The sequence below is a fragment of the Panthera tigris genome, chromosome B4 (assembly GCF_018350195.1).
Source record: "Panthera tigris isolate Pti1 chromosome B4, P.tigris_Pti1_mat1.1, whole genome shotgun sequence".
NCBI lineage: Eukaryota > Metazoa > Chordata > Mammalia > Carnivora > Felidae > Panthera > Panthera tigris.
The window spans coordinates 113,336,860-113,360,131 of record NC_056666.1 but is presented as its reverse complement, the minus strand read 5'-3'; the positions used below and the strand labels follow the sequence as shown (position 1 = coordinate 113,360,131).

At 34.5% G+C, this 23,272-nt stretch overlaps 1 protein-coding gene across 2 annotated transcripts in view; it reads left to right on the top strand.

The window, feature by feature from the left end:
• EEA1 (early endosome antigen 1) overlaps window positions 1–23,272 on the top strand; it is a 112,905-nt gene that overhangs the window by 38,524 nt on the left and 51,109 nt on the right. For both annotated transcript variants that reach the window (XM_042992885.1, XM_042992886.1), the window contains 3 exons: window positions 656–811; window positions 7,880–7,996; window positions 17,242–17,580. In XM_042992885.1, coding sequence (XP_042848819.1) covers window positions 656–811; window positions 7,880–7,996; window positions 17,242–17,580 — 612 coding nt within the window. The remainder of the gene's footprint in view (window positions 1–655; window positions 812–7,879; window positions 7,997–17,241; window positions 17,581–23,272) is intronic.

Sequence of the window (23,272 nt, the reverse complement as noted above, 5' to 3'; positions counted from 1 at the left end):
ATGTATGTATGTTTATTTATTTTGAGAGAGAGAGTGAGAGAGCATGAGCAGGGGAGGGGCAGAGAGAGAAATGGAGAGAGAGAATCCCAGGCAGGCTCTGTGCTGTCAGCGAGGAGCCCGAAACAGGGCACGATCCGATGAACCATGAGATCATGACCTGACCTGAAACCCAAGAGTCGGACACTCAACCGACTGAGCCACCCAGGTGCCTCTCTGCCCTTTATTTAGCACTCAATAAATATATGAATAAAATCAACCATATGCATATCCATATCCATTAGCAACAAACCCTGATTATGCTTACATCTGCTCCTTTATTTTTACTATCAGTTTCCTAGGATAGAAAATGGGGCATTTATGCTTCAAAATGTGGCATTTATTAAGTGATTGTTATAACCATGGAGTGTAGTTTGTGAAGGAAAAGAAAGCAAATAAAGCACTAAGGATAATTGTGAATTTGCTCTCTTTCACATTGTGGTGATACTATTAAATATGACAAAGATTGGGAAGAGGAGAGGCTTTTTGGGAAAAAGATATCAGTGGTCAACATTTGCAGTCTAACAATTGATATTAAAGATTATTTTCATTTTGATTTCTTTGTAGTAAAACCATATTTTGATTTTTCACTATAATTTTTAATGAAAATGCTTCACAGCTTCAGAGACCTGGTATAGAAGATGTTGCTGTGCTAAAGAAAGAACTGGTCCAAGTTCAAACACTAATGGACAACATGACGTTGGAGCGTGAAAAAGAATCTGAAAAACTCAAAGATGAGTGTAAAAAGTTACAAGCAGAATATGCTAACTCAGAGGTAAATAAGTTCAGTGTGCCTAAATGTGATTGTTGTTAACTTGTTTAGTGTATACTGTTGAGTGAAGCCAGCAGTTGAAATTTTTCCAAGCGATCTATCAAAACAATACTTGACTTTCATTTGCCCTGAGTGATATTTGTGTATAGTCAGTATAGTCTGAGAGACAATATTTAATTTTGCTTTATAAAGCTAGACATTTAGAGAAGAATGTATAAAAGAGTATTGTCTATTTAATAAATGTACATATTGTGGAGAAATGATTATTTAAAGTTAAATTTGATCCAGGCTAGTCAATAAGTGGTAATTGAGTTTATCTCAGTTTGGTGTAGGGGTAAAGGAAGCATGATTTCATTTTTTTACAATTGTATTATCAATGTTGTTTAGGAAAAATATTTAGGAGAACTTATTTTCTAGTAGGCTTGTTTTTCACTTATCGATTATTGAATTATGTTGTTGAAAGAAATCTTAAAAATCTGTTAGACTAACACTTCACCCAGGACCCTCCTTTGTAGCCTCTCTGATAAGTGATCCCCAACTCCTGCTAGGTGGTATAGGGGTGCATATTTCTTCATAAGTCAGCCGTTCCATTGAATTGACATTTGTTTCCCTAGAATTTCCATGCACTGATTCCAGTTCTCCTTAGGAATTACACAGAATAAATTGTTCCTTTTTTCCACATGAGATATTTGGAGACTGTTCATATTTACTCTGAGTTCTTTCTTTTTCAGGATAAACATTTTCAGTTCCTTCTGCCATTTGTCACATGGCTTGACTTTGACCTGTAAATCCTTGATATAATTATGTTAGTATATGGCAAGCTCTAGGATTTTTAGTGAATATATTTGCTTAAAAATGTAGCCTTTGTCTTTTTTACTAAAGTATTATAGAGGATATTTTGTTAACAGTTAACAAAATATTAATAGATATTTGTAGTTCTTAAGATGCCTTATGTGACATGGACCTCTATTTTTCATATTTTCAGTTTAAGAGGTTGTTATAGTAACGTTGCAGTTTGCTTTTCTTAGAGTTTTTAAGCTGGTGATCTTAAAAGCCATTCTATTCATAATTAGTAACATAATGAGCTATGGAGTATAAATATTATAGATAACCATGTCACCCTTTATTTTACTTCTTCCTGTATCTTTGTAAAGGGGGAATGGTGAACCTTTGTAGGTACAACATGCATAGGCATGTGAAGCTTTATGATGCTTACTTATTAACACTTTAGACTTTAAAGTTTATGAACTTCAGGTGCAGACTTCCCACAAGTGATCTTTTTTAGCCCAATGACACTTGACCCCACAATTTTTCAAACAATTTTAGGGAGTTCATAAATTTATTGAAGACAGTTAAAAGCTTTTAATGTGCAGTCAGGGAGATGCTGAATCAAAGAAGTCTCATGAGGAAAAGTCCCATTCAGATAATGTGAAAGTAGAAATGCTTGAATCTGAGTGAATCGAGTCATTTATTTCTGTGTTTTAATAAGAATTACTTTTGATTAAATCTGCCTGCCCACTGGTATTTCTCAAATTTTTAAAAAATTATACTCTCTTTTGGTTAAAAATTCCTTTAATATTATATGAGGTTTCAAATCAAATGTAACAGGTTGACTAAAATTGAATCACAGCAATGGCACTTTTAGAATATATCTCTTTTATTTAAAAAAAAAAAATTATTTTTTTTTTTTTAACGTTTATTCATTTTTGAGACAGAGCATGAACAGGGGAGGGGCAGAGAGAGAGGGAGACACAGAATCTGAAACAGGCTCCAGGCTCTGAGCTGTCAGCACAGAGCCCAACGCGGGGCTCGAACTCATGGACCGTGAGATCATGACCTGAGCTGAAGTCGGACACTTAACCGACCAAGCCACCCAGGCGCCCCTAGAATATATCTCTTTTAAAGTATAATCCTTTCTGACTGTTTCCTGCTGAGAATTGTGGAGTTATACATATACTTGTTATACAAATAGAATTTGAACAGGGAGAAGAAATTTATATATTTGCTTGCATTTTGGGAAAAATATATGTGGGAAAATATTTCTGAGTAATATTTAAGAATTACTTTAATATGGAGGATTTTTGTAAATTTGTATTTTTATTCGTGTAGATTGGATTATCTTCTATGTTATGGGAAGACGTCATTTAAGGTGAAAAAGTATAACTAGAGTTATAAGATTTGGGGGAAAAGGATTTAGTGACTTCCCTGTACTGTCCTCCTATCAACAAGAGTAATTGTGGGAAACAATTTTTTTTTTTCTCTCAAAAAGATGTTTCTGGAAAAGAAGAAAAATGGCATAGAAATTCATTCTTCACATCTTAACTTTTACATTTTCATAAAGGTTTATCTTTTTAAATGTTTTGAAATAAATGTTAAAATAAAGAGATTTGCTGAATAGCACTTAACATTTCATCATCATTTTAGTAAAACAAGGGTAATATTTACTTTCTAGTAGTTAACTAATAGGTGTGTAATGATTGAGACTTCAGATTATGTTGAACAAGTTTAGGAAGTGGTAGCATGAGTCAGAGTAATATTATTATTGGAAACAAGCTCTTAGGTTTTGAGCACCACCAAGTTTTGGATAATATGCCAGGTACTTTAAATATATGGTCTCTTTTGTTTCTTTTAACTCTGTAAATTAAGTATTAAGTTTGTTTTATGTGTAAGGAATCTGAAGCTCGGTGAAGTTAAATAACTTGTTTAAGTTCATGTACCTCATATAAGGAAACTAGGATTGGATCCCAGGTCTCCTCCAAAGCCTCAAGTCTTTTCTGAATCATGTTATCTCTCATTTAGGGTGGTCTGATAATTGCCTTATAAGTAAATTCGTGCTATTAATTTTGACCTAATACTTACTGTTATTACTTTTTATATTTTGCCATATTATATGTTGTAATATTTATATTGAGTACAACTTAAAATACTTTTGAGTTGTTTCACACCATTTTTATATTAAAACAATTAATGTCTAGATATTCCATCTCATTTGTTTATAACAATGTTATAAACCATTTGTTTTTAGCTTGTGCTTACTTTTTAAATATGTGGCATGTATTTTATTAATTTATTAAAATTAAATCCTATTCTTAAATTTGTTGGTGAATTATAGCACTTAATGAAAAACTTACTTTATGTATTTATTACTACTTTACTGAACGTAAATACTGGTATCTGAAACAAAATACACGAACAGGAATTAAAGGAGCTAAAAATGTAATGATTCGTTTGGTATTTCTAATTGAAGCTAAAGACATATGATGTAATATACATTGTTAAGTATGTCCTTATGTTCCATTACATTCATTTAGATATGCCTATGAATTCATTGACAGGTTTTGTTTTGTTTTGTTGTGTTTTTGGTTTAGATATTTTAGAAGGCATATAGAAAAATAATTCATTCTAAAGCATTTGAAAGTACTTTATAAATAGTTATCATCAGAAATTGAGGATTTAAGGGTTAAAATAAGTATTATTTTTAAAAATTTACATTACTGAAAATATCAAAGCTATAATCAACTTACATTTGGTGTGGTCTTTAATGTAAATGGTTTTTTAAGAATTTTATTTGAATTCCAAATAAACTCATTTTAAAAGCTAAAATATTTACAAAGATATGGAATAAAAATGGTTATACTCATGCATAGTTATTAGAGTACTTAAATATCTTTTAAAAGTGTACTAATATTAGAGATCAGTTTTAGCAGTATGTTTGGACATTTTTATTATGTGTTCAGTGTGTACTTTTGTCAGTCTTCCACCTTTCATCCATCATTTTATTATTTTTTTTTTCTGCTTTCTAATGGAGATGCTTAAACTTGAGGTAATGTGTTTTGGGAAGGCTTTTTAATGTTAGTAATACCTTTAATATAGCTCCTTCTGTTGTCAAATGGAAATTTTGTGTTTTAAGGCAATCTCAGAACTTCAAAGATATGCTTATTTTTGTTAATCAAGTGAATTTTCAATCGTCTTTAAATAATTACATACAAATTGTAGTAGAATATTATTAGGACAATAATTATAATTCTAAAACACTAGCAGGATATTTGCTCAGAATATCTCTAATTATTTTTTAATTTAAAATTTTTTCGTAAAAGTCTAACTTGAATTCAGTAACATGGCTTCAAGGAAATGGAGGCTATTTTATCGGGTCTCAGATACTGGGAACAAATATCTGTTAACTCCTTGGAGACGAATCACTCATTCCTTTAGAGAGTAGTTTTTGAATGCCTAGGGTCAGTAGCTGTTTTAGGTGTGGGGAATACAACAGTGAATAAGACAGAGTACCTGCTCTCATAAAGCTTATAGTCTTTTGTGGAAGCCAGATAATACATGAATAAATCAAATCATGATGGAAAATCAGGTAATAATAAATGCTATAAAGAAAAATAAAGCAGGGTATGTATGGGCAGTAGTGGAGCTGGCAATAATGTATGACAGTTTTAGATAGAATGATCAGGGAAGGTCTTCTGAAGGAGGAATGTGTGAGAAGTAAGCAAGAGGGTGAAGAATTGGGAGTAAGCATTCTCAGGAAGAGGGAGTGCAACTTTAAAGTCTCAAAGCGCAGATGAGTTTGGCCTGTTAAACAGTGAGGAATGTCTTTGTGGCTGGAGTGGAGAGCCATCTTTGTTTGAATTTGACCCATAGTCATATTTGAACAGGGAATGTATTTTCTTGCACATTTTGACTTTTCAATTTGTATATTCCCCCAATACAAACATAATGCATGATCACTGTAAAACATTGAAATGATTCATGATGTACAACAGAGAAAATGAACCTTATCTGTAGTTCATTCCCCTCCTTCCCCTCTCCATGACTAAAGTATACCTTTTGGTGTAAACTCTTCCCACATCTTTCTTTTTTCCACCCTTGAGTAAACTAAAAAATTTCAAATGGTTGCTTTTAAAAAAATTATAGTTAAAAATATACATATTTGTACAAAGGATAAATGATATACCTAATGTTTAATTCTTTAGGTATTAAAATATAAAGTCATTTATAAGAACATATTTTAAAACTGTAAAATATAACAAGATATTGTTGAATATATTTGCTTTACATTTTGCTTGTTTAGTTTTTTCTACGTGTCAGAGTTAATCAGCAAGACAGATGTTACTCTTGGCTTACTATATCTTATAAACTTTAATGTGGAATCATGGTTTTTTAATGAAATATACTCCTAATTTGCATCTTAATATGCACTATTATTTCTGTTTATTATGTGTTACTCTGCTAAATCCTTTGATAAGATATTTACAAGCCAAGATTTAAATACAATAATATATCTTCTTTTGTGGTAAGTTGGCATCTACGCTAATGATTAAAATAGGGTAACTTAAAATAGCCAAACTGTTCCTAATATTTCTCTGAACATCCATAATGTTACTAACAGAAAATGATCCTGAGATTCAAAGTTATTAGGGATAGCAGTTTGAAATAAACTCCCAATATCAATGAAAAGGTTACATGATCAGTTTAAGAAAGAAATTATTAGGATATGCCTTTAACTTGAATATAGTTAAAAATAATGAATATTTAAACATTTCCTTCTTTGAAGCATAGGATATATATGGCATATATTATATATGTGTGTGTGTGTGTGTGTGTGTGTATATATATATATATATGTGTGTGTTGTTATATGTTGAAACACCCTGTTTAGAAGCTGTAACTGTAAAGCAATATGACAGATTGCCTGTCAGTATATCAGAATTGGTTTATTTAGATGAATGTTTTCCATAAAAGGTTAGGCCAGGAAGATATTTTAGACATGCTGCTATTTGTAAAAACTTTTTTGAAACCTCTTTTAGTTGACTTTAAACCAGTTTGGAAAACACTCAAAAAACTAGTTTCATCAACTTATGGTTATTAAAATAATATAAGCCCAAGTGTTTAATCATTCAGTTCAATCACTTACCTTCTTTACTAGATGGTTTTCCAAAACTTAAAACCAAAGCACTGTAATAGATGAAGATATACTACCAAAGAGAATCCTTAAAAAAAACAAAACAAAACAAAAAAGTACCACACATACTGGAAGGGTTTTTAAGAGAAGAGTAGCAGATCTCTTGGTGTTACTGTCAAAATAAATCAGTAGCCTTCTAAGGTTTCTCCCTTGAAGATGTATTTGTAATATTTGATGTAGATAACTACTCTTGTGTTTATTAAAAAATTTTTTTAAATGTCTTCCATAATAAAATTTATTTACTAATAAAGAATATAGACAATGAAAATGTAGCTTTAAGAATGTAAAAAGTGAAGTCAATAAGCTAAATATTAGAAATAGAAAGTTCTTTTGTTAATGTCACTTGCAAGAAACCATACTTAAAAAGCAGTACTTAGTGTCTCTCTCTGGTCATTGAAGCTTTCATGTATAGGAAGTTTCTATTTCTGAGACTTTGCTTAATTTTCTCTTACTTTTAAATGATCAAACCTTTGTCTTAATTTCGTTAAGATGCATTAAAGCAAATTCGTGTCCAGCTATTATACCTAGTCATGGAATGACCCAGCTTAATAAAATTATATCTAATAAAACTCTGTATAACTTCTTTGGACAGATACTTTCCATTACAGTCAAAGAGATGATTCGCTACCTTTCCAAGGTGATTCTGTATTGTGTGTTTGTGTTTATTTAACATGTTTTTAAAGTAAAAAGAAAGGCTGTCCTGTAGAAGTTGGGATAAAAGGTAGGCAGTAACTTGCATATGTTCTTTAAATTCAGAAGGATTAAAGTACAGAGTTTCAAAGCCAGTAAATTCAGGTTGATAGTTTGATGCTGACTCAGATACATAAAGTAGGATGCCAACTATTCATTTCATTCATTATTAAATAAATGAGGTTAAACATTTTGGATAAATTTTAAAAATTAATTTTCAGTCAAAAATGATGTGGGGTGGCAGTAGGGTGGTAGGAAAAAGAACTAAATTGAAACTTCGAAGTATTATATCAATTTAACAACAACAGTGACAAAAATCTGTGTAACTTTAAAACCTTTGGATACTTCCATTCTCTTTTCCATTTTAGTTCCCTCTAATTTTTTTTTTCTTTTTTTTTTCTTTTTTTCTTAAGGCCACAATAAGCCAGCTAAGGAGTGAACTTGCCAAAGGCCCCCAGGAAGTTGCTGTATATGTGCAGGAACTACAAAAACTTAAAAGTTCACTTAATGAATTAACACAAAAAAATCAGGTGAGTATTTAAAAACTACATAGAGTGGTGAATTGGTTTTATGTATCTTAAATTTTAATCTCGTGTATGTTATTTATATATTGGCACGAGTACAGTGTGACTTATTACTCTGTTGGTTTTTTTTTAAGTGTTAAGTACATTCACATTGTTACAGAACCGATCTTCAGAACTCTTTCCATCTTCCAGAACTAAAATTCTATACTCTGAACAACACCCCATTCACCACCACCTTTTGTAGAGGAAAAACACTCCTGTGTGTCTCCTCTACCCTCAGTACTTTACTACACCTTTACTTCTGACACCAGACATATGAGTGTTCCACACATCAGCAGTTCTGTGACACCAGTGGATGACCTACAGTGTAACTCAGTTCTACCACCATTTACTTGGAGATAGTGGGAAATAGTGTCAGATCCCACAGGGGTTTAGCTGCCCCCTCCCCCCACAAATACCAGTTCAAAGTCCAACTTGTTACCTGTACTTCTCACCAAATGGCTGTGGCTGTAAATGGGAGGTTCCCACAACCCTCGCCTTAGATTGGATTAATTTGCTAGAATGACTCACAGAACTCAGAAAAACATTTTACTTACTAGATTAATGATTTATTTTAAAAGATTATAATTCAGGGGGTGCCTGGGTTGCTTAAGCTTCCTACTCTTGATTTTGATTTGGCTTGTGATTTCACAGATCATAAGATGGAGCTCCATGTCAGACTCTGTGCTGACAGAGTGGAGCCCGCTTGGGATTCTCTCTCTTCCTCTCTCTCTGTCCCTACCCCGCTCGTGCTCTCTCTCTCTCTCTCAAAATAAATAAATAAATAAACATTAAAAATAAAAGATTAGAACTCAAGAATAGCTAGATGAAAGAGATCGGTAGAGTAAGATGTATGGGAGAGGTCATGGAGCTCCCACGCTCCCTCTGGGTGCTTTCTATGTGTTCGCCAACCTAGAATCTCCCTAAACCCTGTCCTTGTGGGTTTTTATTGAGGCCTCCTTACAGAGGCATGATTGATTAATTTATTGGCCATTGCTGATTAATTTGACCTCCAGCTCCTGTCCCCTTTCTGAGGTAGGGGGTGGGGTTGAAAATTCCAACCCTTTCATTTTGGTTGGTTCCCATGGCAACCAGCCCCCATCCTTAGGAGCTTTCTAAAAAAAAAAAATCACCTCATTAACATAAACTCATTGGTGGTTGAAAGGGAGTTGTTATGACTAACAAAAGACATCTTTGCTACTCTTTTCACTCAGGAAATTGCAAGGGTTTTTGGAGTTCTGTTGCAGAAATGGAGATGAACACCAAATGTATATTTCTTTTTATACGTTACTATCACACCTTTGATGCACAGAGTTTTTGATTTGATATAATCTAGTGTCTGTTTTTACTTTTGTTGCCAGTGCTTTTGGTGTCATATTTAAGAGATCATTGCCAAATCCAGTGTCAGGCAGCTTTTCCCCTGTTTTCTTTTAATGGTTTTATACTTTTAGGTCTTATGTTTAGGTCTTTGATTCATTTTTGAGTTAGTTTTTTTTAATAGTGAAAGGTAAGGGTTTAGTTTCCTTCTTTTGCATATAGATAAACAGTTTCTCCTGCACCATTTGTTGAAAAGACTGTCCTTTCCTGTGGTCTTGGCACCCTTGTTAAAAATCATTTGACCATGTATGTGAATGTTTACTTATGGGCTTTCTATTTTTATACCGTTAGTCGGTATGTCTGTCTTCATGCTAGTACTCTACTGTTTTGACTACTGTAACTTTGAAAAAAAAAATTTTTGTTTTTAATGTTTACTTATTTTTGAGAAAGAGAGAGAGAGAGGCAGAGCATGAGTGGGGAGGGACACAGAGAGAGAGACACACACAGAATCCAAAGCAGGCTGCCGGCTCTGAGCTGCCAGCACAGAGCCCTACACGGGGTTTGAACCCACAGACCGCGAGATCATGAGTTGAGCCCAAGTCAGACGCTTAACCTCCTGAGCCACCCAGGTGCCTCTGACTACTATAGCCTTCAGTAAGTTTTAAATCAGGGAATGTGAGACCTTCAGCCTTGTTCTTTATTTTGGAATGTTGTTATTTCCCACCTTGTTTCTTTATAGATGAGCAACAGATAATATTAAGTTTGGGGGCAGGGCAAGTATTGGTTAGTACTTTTTTTCTGTGTCTTTACTTTTTTGGTCGTGGGGGAGTAGAGTCACTAAACCCTTATATTCAATGGTATGGTGAATTTGTTGGCTTGCTTTTTAATAAGTTGAACCTAATATTTTGATGAAATATAGCAAGGGAAGAACCAAAGAAAAGAACATGGTAGAGGGGAAAAAGAAGTAAGTATAATTGGTTGGAAATATCAGGCCTCCTGCCAACAGCCAGGCGAATGGGCTTAGAAGCAGATCCTCATCCTCCAGTTCTTTTCAAATCATCAGAGACTGTAGCTCTGCTCTGGCCCACAGCTTACTACAACAGTCTCATGAGAGACCCTGAGGTGTAACCGTCAGCTGAGCTGCTTCTGGATTCCTGACCCTCAGAAACTGTGTGAGATAATAGACACAATTTTAACCTAAGGTTTAGGGTAATTTGTTGCTTGTGCCCTTGGCCAACCTCAAACCTCTTGATCTCAGGAAAGCTGTATGTTTTCAAAATTGTTATAGACTCCAAAGAGCTTTTATTTTTGGGGTTATATCTATGGATATTTAGTATATTAGAAATTAAAACATACATTTAAAAAATATGTGTTTTTAAAACATTAATTAATAAATATTAACAATACTATTTCTTATGAAAGATGACTATTTTTTAAAACAAAAAATAGTGGTGGTGTTTTATATTTTTGCAAACCTCTTTAATGTCTAGCTTAATATTAGGACAGATGGATTCTCACATCTGCTTTTACATTTCATCTGTTGTGATATGGTTGAAGGGTATGAAGAAAATTCAATCTCACATAGGTATGTAGTTGGGAAGAAGAGGAATCTCTGAATAGCTTTTTTTTTTTTTTTTTTTTTTGGATAATTATAGCTATTTTTATTTGATACTATACCAAAACTAGATAAGGCATAGTTTCTCAGTAGCTAGTTACAGTCTAGAATCTGAAACCATATCAATGCTGTTTATATATTTGCAACACTAAATTTATTAGTTTTTTTTGCCTTTTGAGTGGGTTTTATAACATCATGCATTAGTCAGGTGTAAAATATTGGTTATGCAGATCTTCCAAATATTAACACATTACCTTGTGCAATATAAAAACAGTGTCATTTGTCAATATCTCCATCAGTCTCTGAATAGGCTTTAAGTATGAGGAAGTGTCAAGCTCATGGTGATGGATACTAGTTTTCCAAAATTCTGCCCTTCTTTGAAAGCTTGAATTTTATTATTGGAAACAAATAGTATCAATTCTGTTTTCTTACGTGATAGGTTCTTTTCCTACCAAGTATGAATAATCATAGTTTGTTATTCTTGCCAGTAAAAATGGTGTTTTATGAAAAACAGCAACTAGCTCAGCTTGTAATTTAAGACCATAAATGCTTTTCCATGTGACAATTCTACTATTGTTTGGTATGCAGCAGAAGTGATCTATGCATACTTCTACTTTTTCACATAGATTTTATTTTTCCTTGCTATTACGAATATTGCAGCTGTGAACATTCACATCTAAATCTCATGCATTCGTGCAAAAATTTCTTTGTTATGTCTCCCAAGTGAAATGGCTGGGGTGCAGGCTACACACGTTCAAGTTTAGTACGTGACCTCAATTTTCTGAAGTAATTATATCAGTTTACCGTTGTCCATTTCTCTGTCAACTCTTGATGCTGACTTGATCTTTTTCTGTGGCTTTATGAAAACCTGTCCATCCTCCTCCCCCTTTTGTCTCCTGTCAAGCTATATGTGGAAAACTTCTATATACAATTTAGTTTTATCTTTCTCCCTCAGTTTGATTTTTAATTTCTTAAAAATTGACGTTCTACTTTTTGGAAATTGACCAAGATGTGTACATAAAGTGGATGTTTATGATCAGTGTCATTTATTATATAATTTTGAAGCATTAAACTATTAATAAAGGACATGATTTGACATTGATAGACTGAAATGTATGGTCAGATAATGAAGCACAGATTGTATGTATACACACACACGTATTATTAAAAGAAGTACTATGAGAATTTGATAAATAGTATATAGAATCAAGATGATTTAGTGTGGTAAGACTGGAATATGATTGATTAGGGAATAATGGCATCTTCTACTCATCTTAATAATCCTTACATCAGTGTAAGACTTAACAATTTTTTTTCCAAAATGTTTTCCTGGTTAGGATTTGCTCACCAGTTAAAGTTAAGTGCAGAAATGCATCCTTTTCTTATTATCCTTGCTATCTGCCTCTCCCACCTCTCCTCATCCCATGTCCTTGGCAAACTATGATTGCTGACAGTGGTGATATCCACGTGTTTTGAATTTGGAAATCTTTGTATTTGGTCTTAGGAAGACCATTACATGAAATGCCTTGGGCATTTATTATAGGTTATATAGCAGCATCAAGGTGGATAGACAATATTTTAACACATAATGAATGGAAACAATAAGTATTAGACCAATGTTTTGTAATTACTGCTTTTGAAAACTTAAAAATAAAAGGGAATATTGAAAAAACTTCCTTCTTAGTTTCAAATAAGAATCATAGTCTGATATTCATTCATTCATTCGTTCATTCATTTATACACTAACATTTAAACACAGTTCTGCAGCTCAATTTAATTATTTTTATGTAAATTCTGAACAAAATAATATGCTTAGTTAAAGCTCCTGGTATAGGTCATTGTAAGAGACTAAGTTATTTTTTGGGTTTTACCTCTCATCCTATTTCCATCCTTTTATTGCTTTCCCTTTCTGGTAGTCCTAGTATTAAGGTGCTCATAGTCCAAAGCAAGAGCCAGATGTGACAAGTAGTTCTGTTGTTGTGTATGACCACTATATTTATTGCAGAGTGGTGCACTGAGGAATGGTGTATGTAGTACAGTGGTGGAAGGCATGTTTAAATCCCAGCTTTGCCACTGACTGACTGTGACAGCCTCTCCAAGTTTGTTTCCTTTCCTACCCATTTGCCTCTTAGGAGTGGTATGGGTCTTAAATAAATTAATAGATGTTTAAGTGCTTAGACCAGTGTCTGGCTTTTAGTAAACATCCCAGTCAAGGTTTGTTGTTTTTGTTTTTGTTTTTATTTGGTAAGTGTTGGTGCAGGGTTGGGTCAAGACCAAGGTGGAAGTTTTCCTAACTTACTGCCTAGTAAATCAGCAAATGCTTTTGTAGAAGACAACTGTTTAGCTTAGTCTTCAAGGATGTTAAGGAACATCCTTTCACATGGCAGAGGGGTTGATTGCATTCATTTTGAGAGTTAGCTATGCAGAAGGCATGGGAACATGTAAGAGCACAAGAGAATATGAGATGTTGGAGAGCTATAGTAGTTCAATTTGTTTTTTCTCACCAAGCTGTTTTGAAGAACAAATGAGATGCCTGAAACTACTTTGTAAGCTAAAAAAATGCCATCTTTTTGCATTCATTCTCATTACTTGGGCAAGTAATAAGTGAAAACTGGAGTCTAATATAGGGAAATTGTCTCTGTAAGAAAATCTGTTGAGAGCAGTTGGTGAGGAAATCAAGAGGACAGGACAACATTTGGAAGGAAGGAGTTTTGCTTACCCAAAAGATAATTATGTTATGAGTTAGGCTTAACAATCATTTTGGAATTTAAACTTGAATAGAGTGTTTTGGGGGAAGCATGAATTGACTCACTGCGTGTCTAAATTGTGTTGTGACAATTTACTGGACTTGGAATCATAATATATGACTCTGCCACTTGGCCAGGTCATAGAGGTTCTTTCAGTTTTTACTTCCTTATTCAGAAAATGGAGATAATAATGTATCTCATGTTTTGTTTTAAGAATTAATATGGACATGTGAAAGTGCAATTACTATGTTCTTTAATGACTCTCACTATACTTAAATCAGTTTTCAAAAACCATGTATTTGCTATAATATTTTGCTTCAGATTTCATGGGAAGACTGTAGTAAGAATGAAAATTTGTAGTACTAAATATATTTAGCCTTCTGCATGTAAAAATTATGCAGTGTGAGTGGATTAAGTCTTTTTTTTAGAATATATTTTTTAATTTATTCATTTTGAGAGAGTGTGTGTGTGTGCGTGTGCGTGTGCGCGTGCGCGTGCGCGTGCATGCATTAGTAGGGGAGGGGCAAAGAGAGAGAGATTGAGAATGTCAAGCAGGCTCTGTGCTGTCAGCACAGAGTCCAACTCAGGGCTTGATCCCATGAACTGTGAGATCATGAGCTAAGATCAAGAATTGGTCACTTAACTGACTGAGCCACTCAGGTGCCCCTGGATTAGGTCTTTTAAAAAGAAAGTGGTTGAGGTTCTTTTAAGGAAAATTTAATTATCTCTCATCTGTGCTATAAAGCCTGGTAGCTTCCAATTAATTTTTTAGGACAAGTGAATTTTAAAGTCTACGGTTGTTATGTGCCTTTACTTCTTAAAGGTTGAAGCTGTCTGAGGGGTCATCTGTGTATAAATTGGTGGGAATATTTGGTCACACCATAAGTAAGCCTGTGGAGAAGCCTTGCTAGCTCATTACTAGCCTTCAATTTTTGCAGCATGTTTTAAAATTATATCCTGCCCACATTCTTAGTATATGTGAGCATGGCGGCCTTTATGAAATTCAGTGACTTAGAATTTTCTTTAAAAAGATGCAGCACAGCTTTGAGTGGGGGAGGGAGGATGTCAGGGTCAGGGTGGGGGGAAAATGTAAAAAGATGCAACACAGTTATACATCAATGAATAGCCTTAATTTAACATATGAAGCCCAAAATAAATGTAATTTTCTTAAAACAAAAAAATGTAAAATTACATCCAGAAAGATCTGGAGTTACTAGCCAGTAACACAAAGAAATGTTTATAAAAACATTTTCTTAACAGATAGTTTAACTCAAAAGTTGTTTTCTTCCCTCTAGTCTTTTGACTCTTACTCTTTCTTTGTTTCTGTTGGTTGGCCAAGGCACACATCTCTTCTGGGTGCTCTTCTTACCTTTAAGTTTGTCTCACATCTTGTCTTTTTTACATATACCTATAGCATCTTCTGGACACTGCTTTTCCTGTAGTATATTCCTGCCTGGTAATCTATTTACATTAATGTACCTTTTCTCAGATGGTGTTCAAGAATCTTTACTGCTAACTTTGCTACATTGGTACCTAGATTTATTACTCCCCTTGAGGTAGTAGTGTTTGCACTTTCCCCACATGTATGTTGCTTGTCTCTTGTTCCCTTGTGTCTTTTTATGTAAATTTTTGTGTCTGTTTCAATGACATGGTGTGAGTCATGCATACGTATTATTTAACTCCTATCACCACTTTACTAAGCTCAAACTTTATTTTCAAGTGATTATAATTACTAGTTAGCCCCATCTGACTTTGCTTATTTTATCAAAAAAGAAAAATTATTCACTTCTGACACAGGTTTTGTATTCATTTTTTTAAAAAGCTTATTTATTTATTTTTTGAGAGAGAGAAAAGGAGCGTGGGAGGGGCAGGGCGAGAGGGAGAGAGAGAGAGAAAGAGAGAGAGAGAGAGAGAGAGAGGGAGAGAGAAAATCCCAAGCAGGCCCCACACTGTCAGCACAGAGCCCCATGTAGGGCTCAGACTCATGAACCATGAAATCATGACCTGAGCCAAAACCAAGAGTCTGATGCTTAACCGACTGAGCCACCTAGGCGCCCCTGTATTAATTCATTTTTGTTTGAGAGAGTTATGTTTTAACTTTCTTGGAAAAGTTTTTTTTTTCTTTAATGTGTGTATTTCATTTAGATTATTTAGAGACCAGAGGCTTTGATTGTCCTCTACTATTTCTATATTATTCCCTTCTAGCACACTGCATATAAAAAGTGAGTATAATCAACATCCACAGCTTGACTTCTCAGATGCTTGTAGTAGCTTTTTATCCTAGCTATCGTTCTTTTAGCATTGAGTCAGAGTTCTGATTCAGGTCTTATATATAAGTGTGTTGACTTAAAATGTTCTATATTAATTGTAACAACTCCACTGAGACTAGATGTCAACATTTGAATAGGCTAGTTGATCCAGATCTTTAATTGGAGGTGTCATTTTTTTGTATTTTGTACTTGATAGTACTGATTAAAATAATAAAACATAAGGCAAGTAAATTATGTTTAGATCACTATTTTTATACACCTAGAAAGAAATTTGAGTTAATCTTAAACTTGTGACTCATATAAATGGTCTTTATCAAGAAGAGTAAAAATAAAGAATCAGTAGGATCTACATACTAAAGCAGCAAGTGGTATTGTTATGCTAAAGCTCTTATCAGCTATGAAGTTACAACACCTCAGGGCGCCTGGGTGGCTCAGTCAGTTAAGCGTCAGACTTCAGCTCAGGTCACGATCTCGCGGTCCGGTCCGTGAGTTCGAGCCCCGCATCGGGCTCTGGGCTGATGGCTCAGAGCCTGGAGCCTGCTTCGGATTCTGTGTCTCCCTCTCTCTCTCTGCCCCTCCCCCGTTCATGCTCTGTCTCTCTCTGTCTCAAAAATAAATAAACATAAAAAAAAAAATTAAAAAAAAGAAATTACAACACCTCAAATCAATTGCTGTATATTGTTATTCAAAGTAATTTTTGATGATAGAAGGTAGGTTTTTTTTTTAATGTTTATTTATTTTGAGGGACAGAGAGAGAGAGAGAGAATAAGCACATGAACAGGGGAGAGTCAGAGAAAGAAAGGGAAAGAGAATCCTAAGCAGGCTCTGAGCTGATGGTGCAGAGCCTGCTGCAGGGCTCAAGCCCACGAACTGTGAGATCATGACCTGAGCCAAAGTCAAGAGTTAGACACTTAACTGAGTGAGCTACCCAGGCATCTCAATGATAGAAGGTAGTTTTATTACTTAATTCAAATGGGAGAGTATAAATATATTGTATACCCTAAAGAATCTAGTAGATTTTAGTGTTTCATTTTATGTCAAAATTCAGTTGGTAATCCTTGTATTAGTAGAGCTTAGTCAAGTGGGCCAATAATAAAATAAGTTAGTATGTAATAATTTAGTCCTATTTTGGCCAGAATATATTCAGCCAAATGTTTTTATATTGCAGTGTGGCTAATTTTAGTGGTATTGTTGTAAAGATAGTTTGAATAATTAGAATAATTAGAAATATTAAGAAAGGAAATTGTTTCATCGATATTTCAGAACTTGACTGAAAAGCTTCGTAAGAAAGAACTGGAGTGTACTCAGTTAGAGGAGAAACATAACGAAGAATGTGTGAGTAAAAAGAATATACAAGCAAGCCTTCATCAAAAAGACCTAGATTGTCAGCAGCTTCAGTCAAGATTATCTGCATCTGAAACCTCCCTGCAGAGAATACAGGCAGAACTAGGTGAAAAGGGGGAAGCTACGCAGAAGCTCAAGGAAGAATTATCAGAAGTAGAGGCCAAGTACCAGCATCTTAAGGCTGAATTTAAACAGCTACAGCAACAGAGAGAAGAGAAAGAGCAGCACGGGTTACAACTCCAAAGTGAAATTAATCAAGTAAGAGATGTTACTTTTATTTATTGGAATTCCTCCTGTGGTTTCTTGTGTGCTTGGTAGTTATTTGATCATAATATTGTTCATTAAAAAAAACAGTCATTTGAAAAATTAACTCTTCATTTTCATAACTGGTAGTACTGAATCAGATCTCATTTCCTTTCATTTCAGTTTTCCTTAATGAGAAAAAAATGTTAGCACCCATCATATAGTATTGCTGTGAAGTGTTTATGAATTAATACCTATAAATTGCTTAAGATGGTACCCGGCACAGGGCACTCCGCTTGTATTAGTTACTATAATTAATTCACATCGTTGACTATTCTTTAATTTAAAAATTCTTATGTTTTGTTACTAAATTTTTGAAATATAATTATGGTTAAATCAATAATTTAAACATTAGATATTTTAGTTATTTTAAAGTTTATTTGAGAGATAAATATTTATTTATCACGTGTGTGCACACGTGCAGGGGGAGTGGTAGAGAGAGAAGGAGAATCCCAAGCAGACGCTGTGTTAACAGCACAGAGCCTGACTCAGGGCTTGATCCCACGAACTGTGAGATCATGACTTGAGCCAAAACCGAGAGCAGGACACTTAACCAAGTGAGCCACCCAGGCGCCTCAAAATTAGATACATTAAAAGAAAAAACAAATTAGCCCTAATAACTTTTTAGAAGTAAATAATTGTCTATCAGATTAATCAGTAATTTGATTAATGAAAGTTTGACTTTGCCATTAACTTAAATTAAGTTCTGTATTCTTATTATTGCTTATAGATAACATTAAAAATCAGTTGAAGAATGGATATTTGGGAGGCATTAAAGTCCTCAGCCACTTTTTTGATAATATTCACCTATTTTCACTTAAATATTGCAGTGATACTTGTTTTCACGGCATCAGTCCTTCTTTCTTGGCCTGAGATATTTTTCCTGTTCCTCTTCTCCTTGATGACCACATGGCTTACTTCAGTTGTCACTCTTCTATAGAAATCCTTTCCTGTACATTGCCACTTCTCCCACCCTGATCCCCCAGAGATGGCTTAAGCATTACTTACCACAGTACAGTATATTATCATAGTTTATGTGTCTTTCTTCACTGGACTCTGTACTCTTTGGATGCAAAGACCACGTCTTACTCATTTTTTACCTTTACTACCTGGCACATTGCATGTTAATGAGCAGATATTTTAGTGGATAACTTAGATATTTGATGTTCATTTCAGATAAAGAAATTGGGTACTTATGGTTTCTAAAAGACATTATGTTTTAGTTGTTGGGAGATACAGAACTGAAAAAAGAAACAGTACTTACCTTAAATCATTATGTAAATCTTATTGAGGACAAGGCAAGTACTATCCTGTACTAAAGAATGGGAGGATTATAATAAAATGATCCTATATATGATGGGAATTTTGCAGAGTTCCTCTTCTGTTTTCTTCTCCTATAGCACTTCATTTGTGTAATTATTTTATCCAGTATGTGATCAGGAAAAGCTTTGTGTGAGAGATAGAGGTGGTGCATGAAATTATGATTTTGGGTAGGTATTGACAAGTGGCAGTTTGAAGGTAGAAGAATCTTCCAGGCAGAAGGATTAGTGAGAAGAAACTAGTGTCAGCAAAGTATTATAAGAACCAGGAAGGGGCACTGATTTCCTCTTAAGATAGGGTGTGTGTAATAGGAATGGGCTATTGTGATTAGAAAGAGCATTTGGAACCTTATTGTGTAGGGTGTTGAATAGCAAGCTGAGGAATTTGGGCTTTATTTGGTTGTCAGTGGGAGGAGGGGTATCAGGAATTTGAGAACCTACTCAAACATATTTTTATACAAAGACTTGAGCATGTGATTAGTTGGTTTAGTCACAATTCTGTAATAAATAAAGAGGTCATACTGAAGACCTTGAAGTGACACCATTTATCTTCTTTTAGCCTGCCGTTTGCATTCTACCTTCAAAATATGTCTCAAATCTGTCCACTTCTCTTCATCTATACTGCTACCACCCTTTTTTTTTTTATGTTTATTTATTTATTTTGAGAGAGAGAATGAGAGAGAGGGAGAGAGTGGGCATAAGTGAGGGAGGGGCAGAGAGGGGAAGACAGAGAGAATCCATCCCAAGCAGGCTCTGCACTGTCAGTGCAGAGCCCAACTCAGGGTCCAAACCCATGAACCACGAGATCATGACCTGAGCTAAAGTCAGACACTTAACCGACTGAGCCACTCAGGTGCCCCTGTACTGCTACCGCTCTTAATTTAAGCCACCATCATTACTCACCTAGGCCACTGTATTAGCCTTCTTAAAGTTTCCCTTCTAGTGATCTCCATAATCTATTCTCCTCCTCTTCCTCCTCCTCCTCCTCCTCTTCCTCCTCCTCCTCCTCCTCCTTCTCCCCCCCCCCCCCTTTTTTTTTAAGTTTATGTATTTATTCTGAGAAAGAGAGTGTGAGCGGGAGAAGGGCAGAGACAGAAGGAGAGTGAGAAGCCCAAGCAGGCTCTGGGCTGTCAGTGCAAAGCCCGCCATGGGGCTTTATCTTGTGAACCCATGAGATCATGACCTGAGCCAAAATCAAGAGTTGGACGCTCAACTGACTAAGCCACCCAGGCACCCCTATAATCTTCTTTAGAACACTTTACATTATATAATTAGTTTTTGTTTACTTGCATATTGTCTGCCTTTCCATTGGATGCAATTCCCACATTCCTTAATATGAGGAATTTGTTTTTTTATACTGTTGGCCTCTATACTTAGGGCTTTCAGCAAATATTTATTGGAAGAATGGACATGAATCTTACCTTAAACCTTTTTTCATATCCTTAAAGAGTGTAGGTATGAATCGGGTTTGTCTTGCTCTCCATTGTATCCTCAGCACCCATTTCAGTAGTGACAAAAGTAGATAGCTGGTGATTGTCATGAAAGGACCTGAAAACACAGCAGCCTGTATTCTTCATATATGGGTTTATGACCACTTCCTAAGTAGCCACAAATGTGCAAATAATGATGTTATATAACTGAAAGCTTAGATGTCATCATTTTAATTTTAAAAAATTATCTAACATACATCTTGAATAGCATCTTGAAACCAGCTGCCTGGGTTCCATTTCTAAGGCTTGTAAGCCATGTGATCCAGGCACATTATTTAATTTGTGCCTCAGTTTCCTCATCTCTAATAAGTAATAGTGGAATCTTCTTCATAAGGCTATATATATATAAGGATTAAATTAGTTAATATTTACATTTAGAATAGTAAATGTTGGCACATAGTAAATGTTAGGAGTAAAATGAATAAAGAATTATATATTATATATAGGTTTACAAAGTGAATTTATTATAGATTGTATATATATCTTAAAATGTGACTTTAGAACAGACCATTCTATTAATAATTCCAGTGTATATGATTTTTACTCTTAATTTAACCTCTTCTTTTTTAATATGTTTATACAAATAGTATAGACATCATTGTTTAAGTGATTTTGGCCTACTCCCACCATTGGACAGCCTTGATTTGAGATTATTTTTAAATTAAAGATCAGGGACTTACCAGGAATTGTGCCATAATGAATGAAAAAGTTATTTATAGTATTATCTCACCCCTTTAGTAAATCTTCAGAGCAATAGTTCTCTTTAATTCGGTTGGTTCTCAATTCTGTCTGCACATTAGAATCACCTGGGGAGATTTAAAAAATTACCATTATCAAGGCCTTACCCCTGGTCCTATTCCTGATGGCTGGCATAGTCTTAGGCATTGTCATATTTAAACATTTCCCCTGTAATTGTACTATGCAGTTGAGATTGAACACTGCTGCTTTTTGAAGTGTTACTTTTTGGTAAGTCCTTTCTAAAGAGTTTCCTGAAACTCAGTATAATCTGATTCTTGTGATGAAAACATGGATTTCTGGGCTTTAGCTCAAATGTACTAAATCTAAATTTATATGGGACGAGTCTGATTATCTGTGTATTAACAATGATATCAGGAGACCCTTTTATATTATTTTTTTGGTGCATGTACAGCATAGCGATTTGACAGTTTTATACATTACTGAATGCTCACCATGGGGAGTGTGGTCACCATCTGTCACCCTACCATGTTATTATAATATTATTATTAACTCTATTTGCTGTGCTGTACTTTTCATCTCTGTGACTTATTTTATAACTAAGTTTATACCTCTTAATCAGCAGGAGATTCCTATTCAACAAGTTTTAAGAACTAGATATGGGTGATGCCTGTTTGTAAGAGATCACACACATTAGATGCTTGAAATGTGAGTTTACTTTGAAGGCCTCCCTTTTACATATCAGGATTTTGCCTAATTCTTGTAATAAGAAGGAAGTTTGGGTACTTAACTTTATAGAGCTAATCCACTGCATTTTAACAAGAAGAATCAAAAGAGAGACGTCAGGATGCTGGCTAAGGACAAAGATAAAATAAATGCATTCTCTTTAGTACTGATTCTTGTTTTAGTTAGATGGAAACATGTTTTACTTTAAAAATTGACTTTGGTTTTCCTTATTAAGGATAGAATATATTCTAATAGCCTCAGGGTGTTTCACAGCATAAGAAAATAGTGGGTGTCCACTTTTCTGATAAAACTTTTCTGTTTTTTCCTGGCCAACTATGAATTTTTATGGAGAAATATGCAAGTAGAGAGCATATATATAGGAATATGACACAAAGGCTAGAGATTCTTAATATTCTCACCATTAACCTGAATAGCTTTGATTGAGAACAGTTGTACAGAATGCTTTTATTAATTACTAATTTTAGTGAGGCACATGAATGTGTTACGAGGCTGGTGTGGAGGAGCACTCATAGTGTATAAGCCTTGCCAAATGTCTTGCAACTTTTTCAAATATCATACAGCTCATTTTTGTTTTATATTTCCAGCACTTATGCAGTAATTCTTCTGAAATTAATACAAACTTTTTTTCTTTTTTTGATAGAACTCCCCCTCTCCTAAGAGAAACCGACTGCTATTTCTGGTAGTATTAGAGAAAATAACGAATTTGAGAAAGTGATGGTTCTTAGCTCCCGGGCAAATCTTTCAATTAGTTTTAACTGGGTAGTAATTTTAAAGTCAATGAATGAGGGCCACCTAATATTAAAAAAATATATATTCTTTATTCTCTTTTATTTAGAAAATTATGTGTCAATCTCTGCTGTCAGGGCAGAGCCTGCTTTGGATCCTCTGTCCCCTTCTCTTTCTGCCCCTCCTTCACTCATGCCCTCTCTCTCTCAAAAATAAAAATTAAAAAAAAAAAAGAAATTATGTGCCAATTTGAGGATTTGGGAGTGGTTTGTGCTCTATTCAATACCCAAATGTAAGAAGTTAATTGTGGTGGTTCATAACTGTGATAAAATAAGAACCAGTATGAAATTAAAAAAAAAAAATACCGTGGAATAGTATTGTATGTGCCTTGACTGTCTTGATTTAAAAAAAAAAATTTTTTTTTTAATGTTTATTTTTGAATGGCAGACAGAGCATGAGCTGGGGAGGGCAGAGAGGGAGACACAGAATCTGAAGCAGTCTCCATCCAGGCTCTGAGATGACAGAGACCGACGTAGAGCTTGAACTCACAAACCACGAGATCATGACCTGAGCCGAAGTTGGATGCTTAACCGCTTGTGTCACCCCAGGCGCCCCTGAGTGTCTTGATTTTTACATTTCATTTTATTATTTTAAGTTCCTCAAGTGATT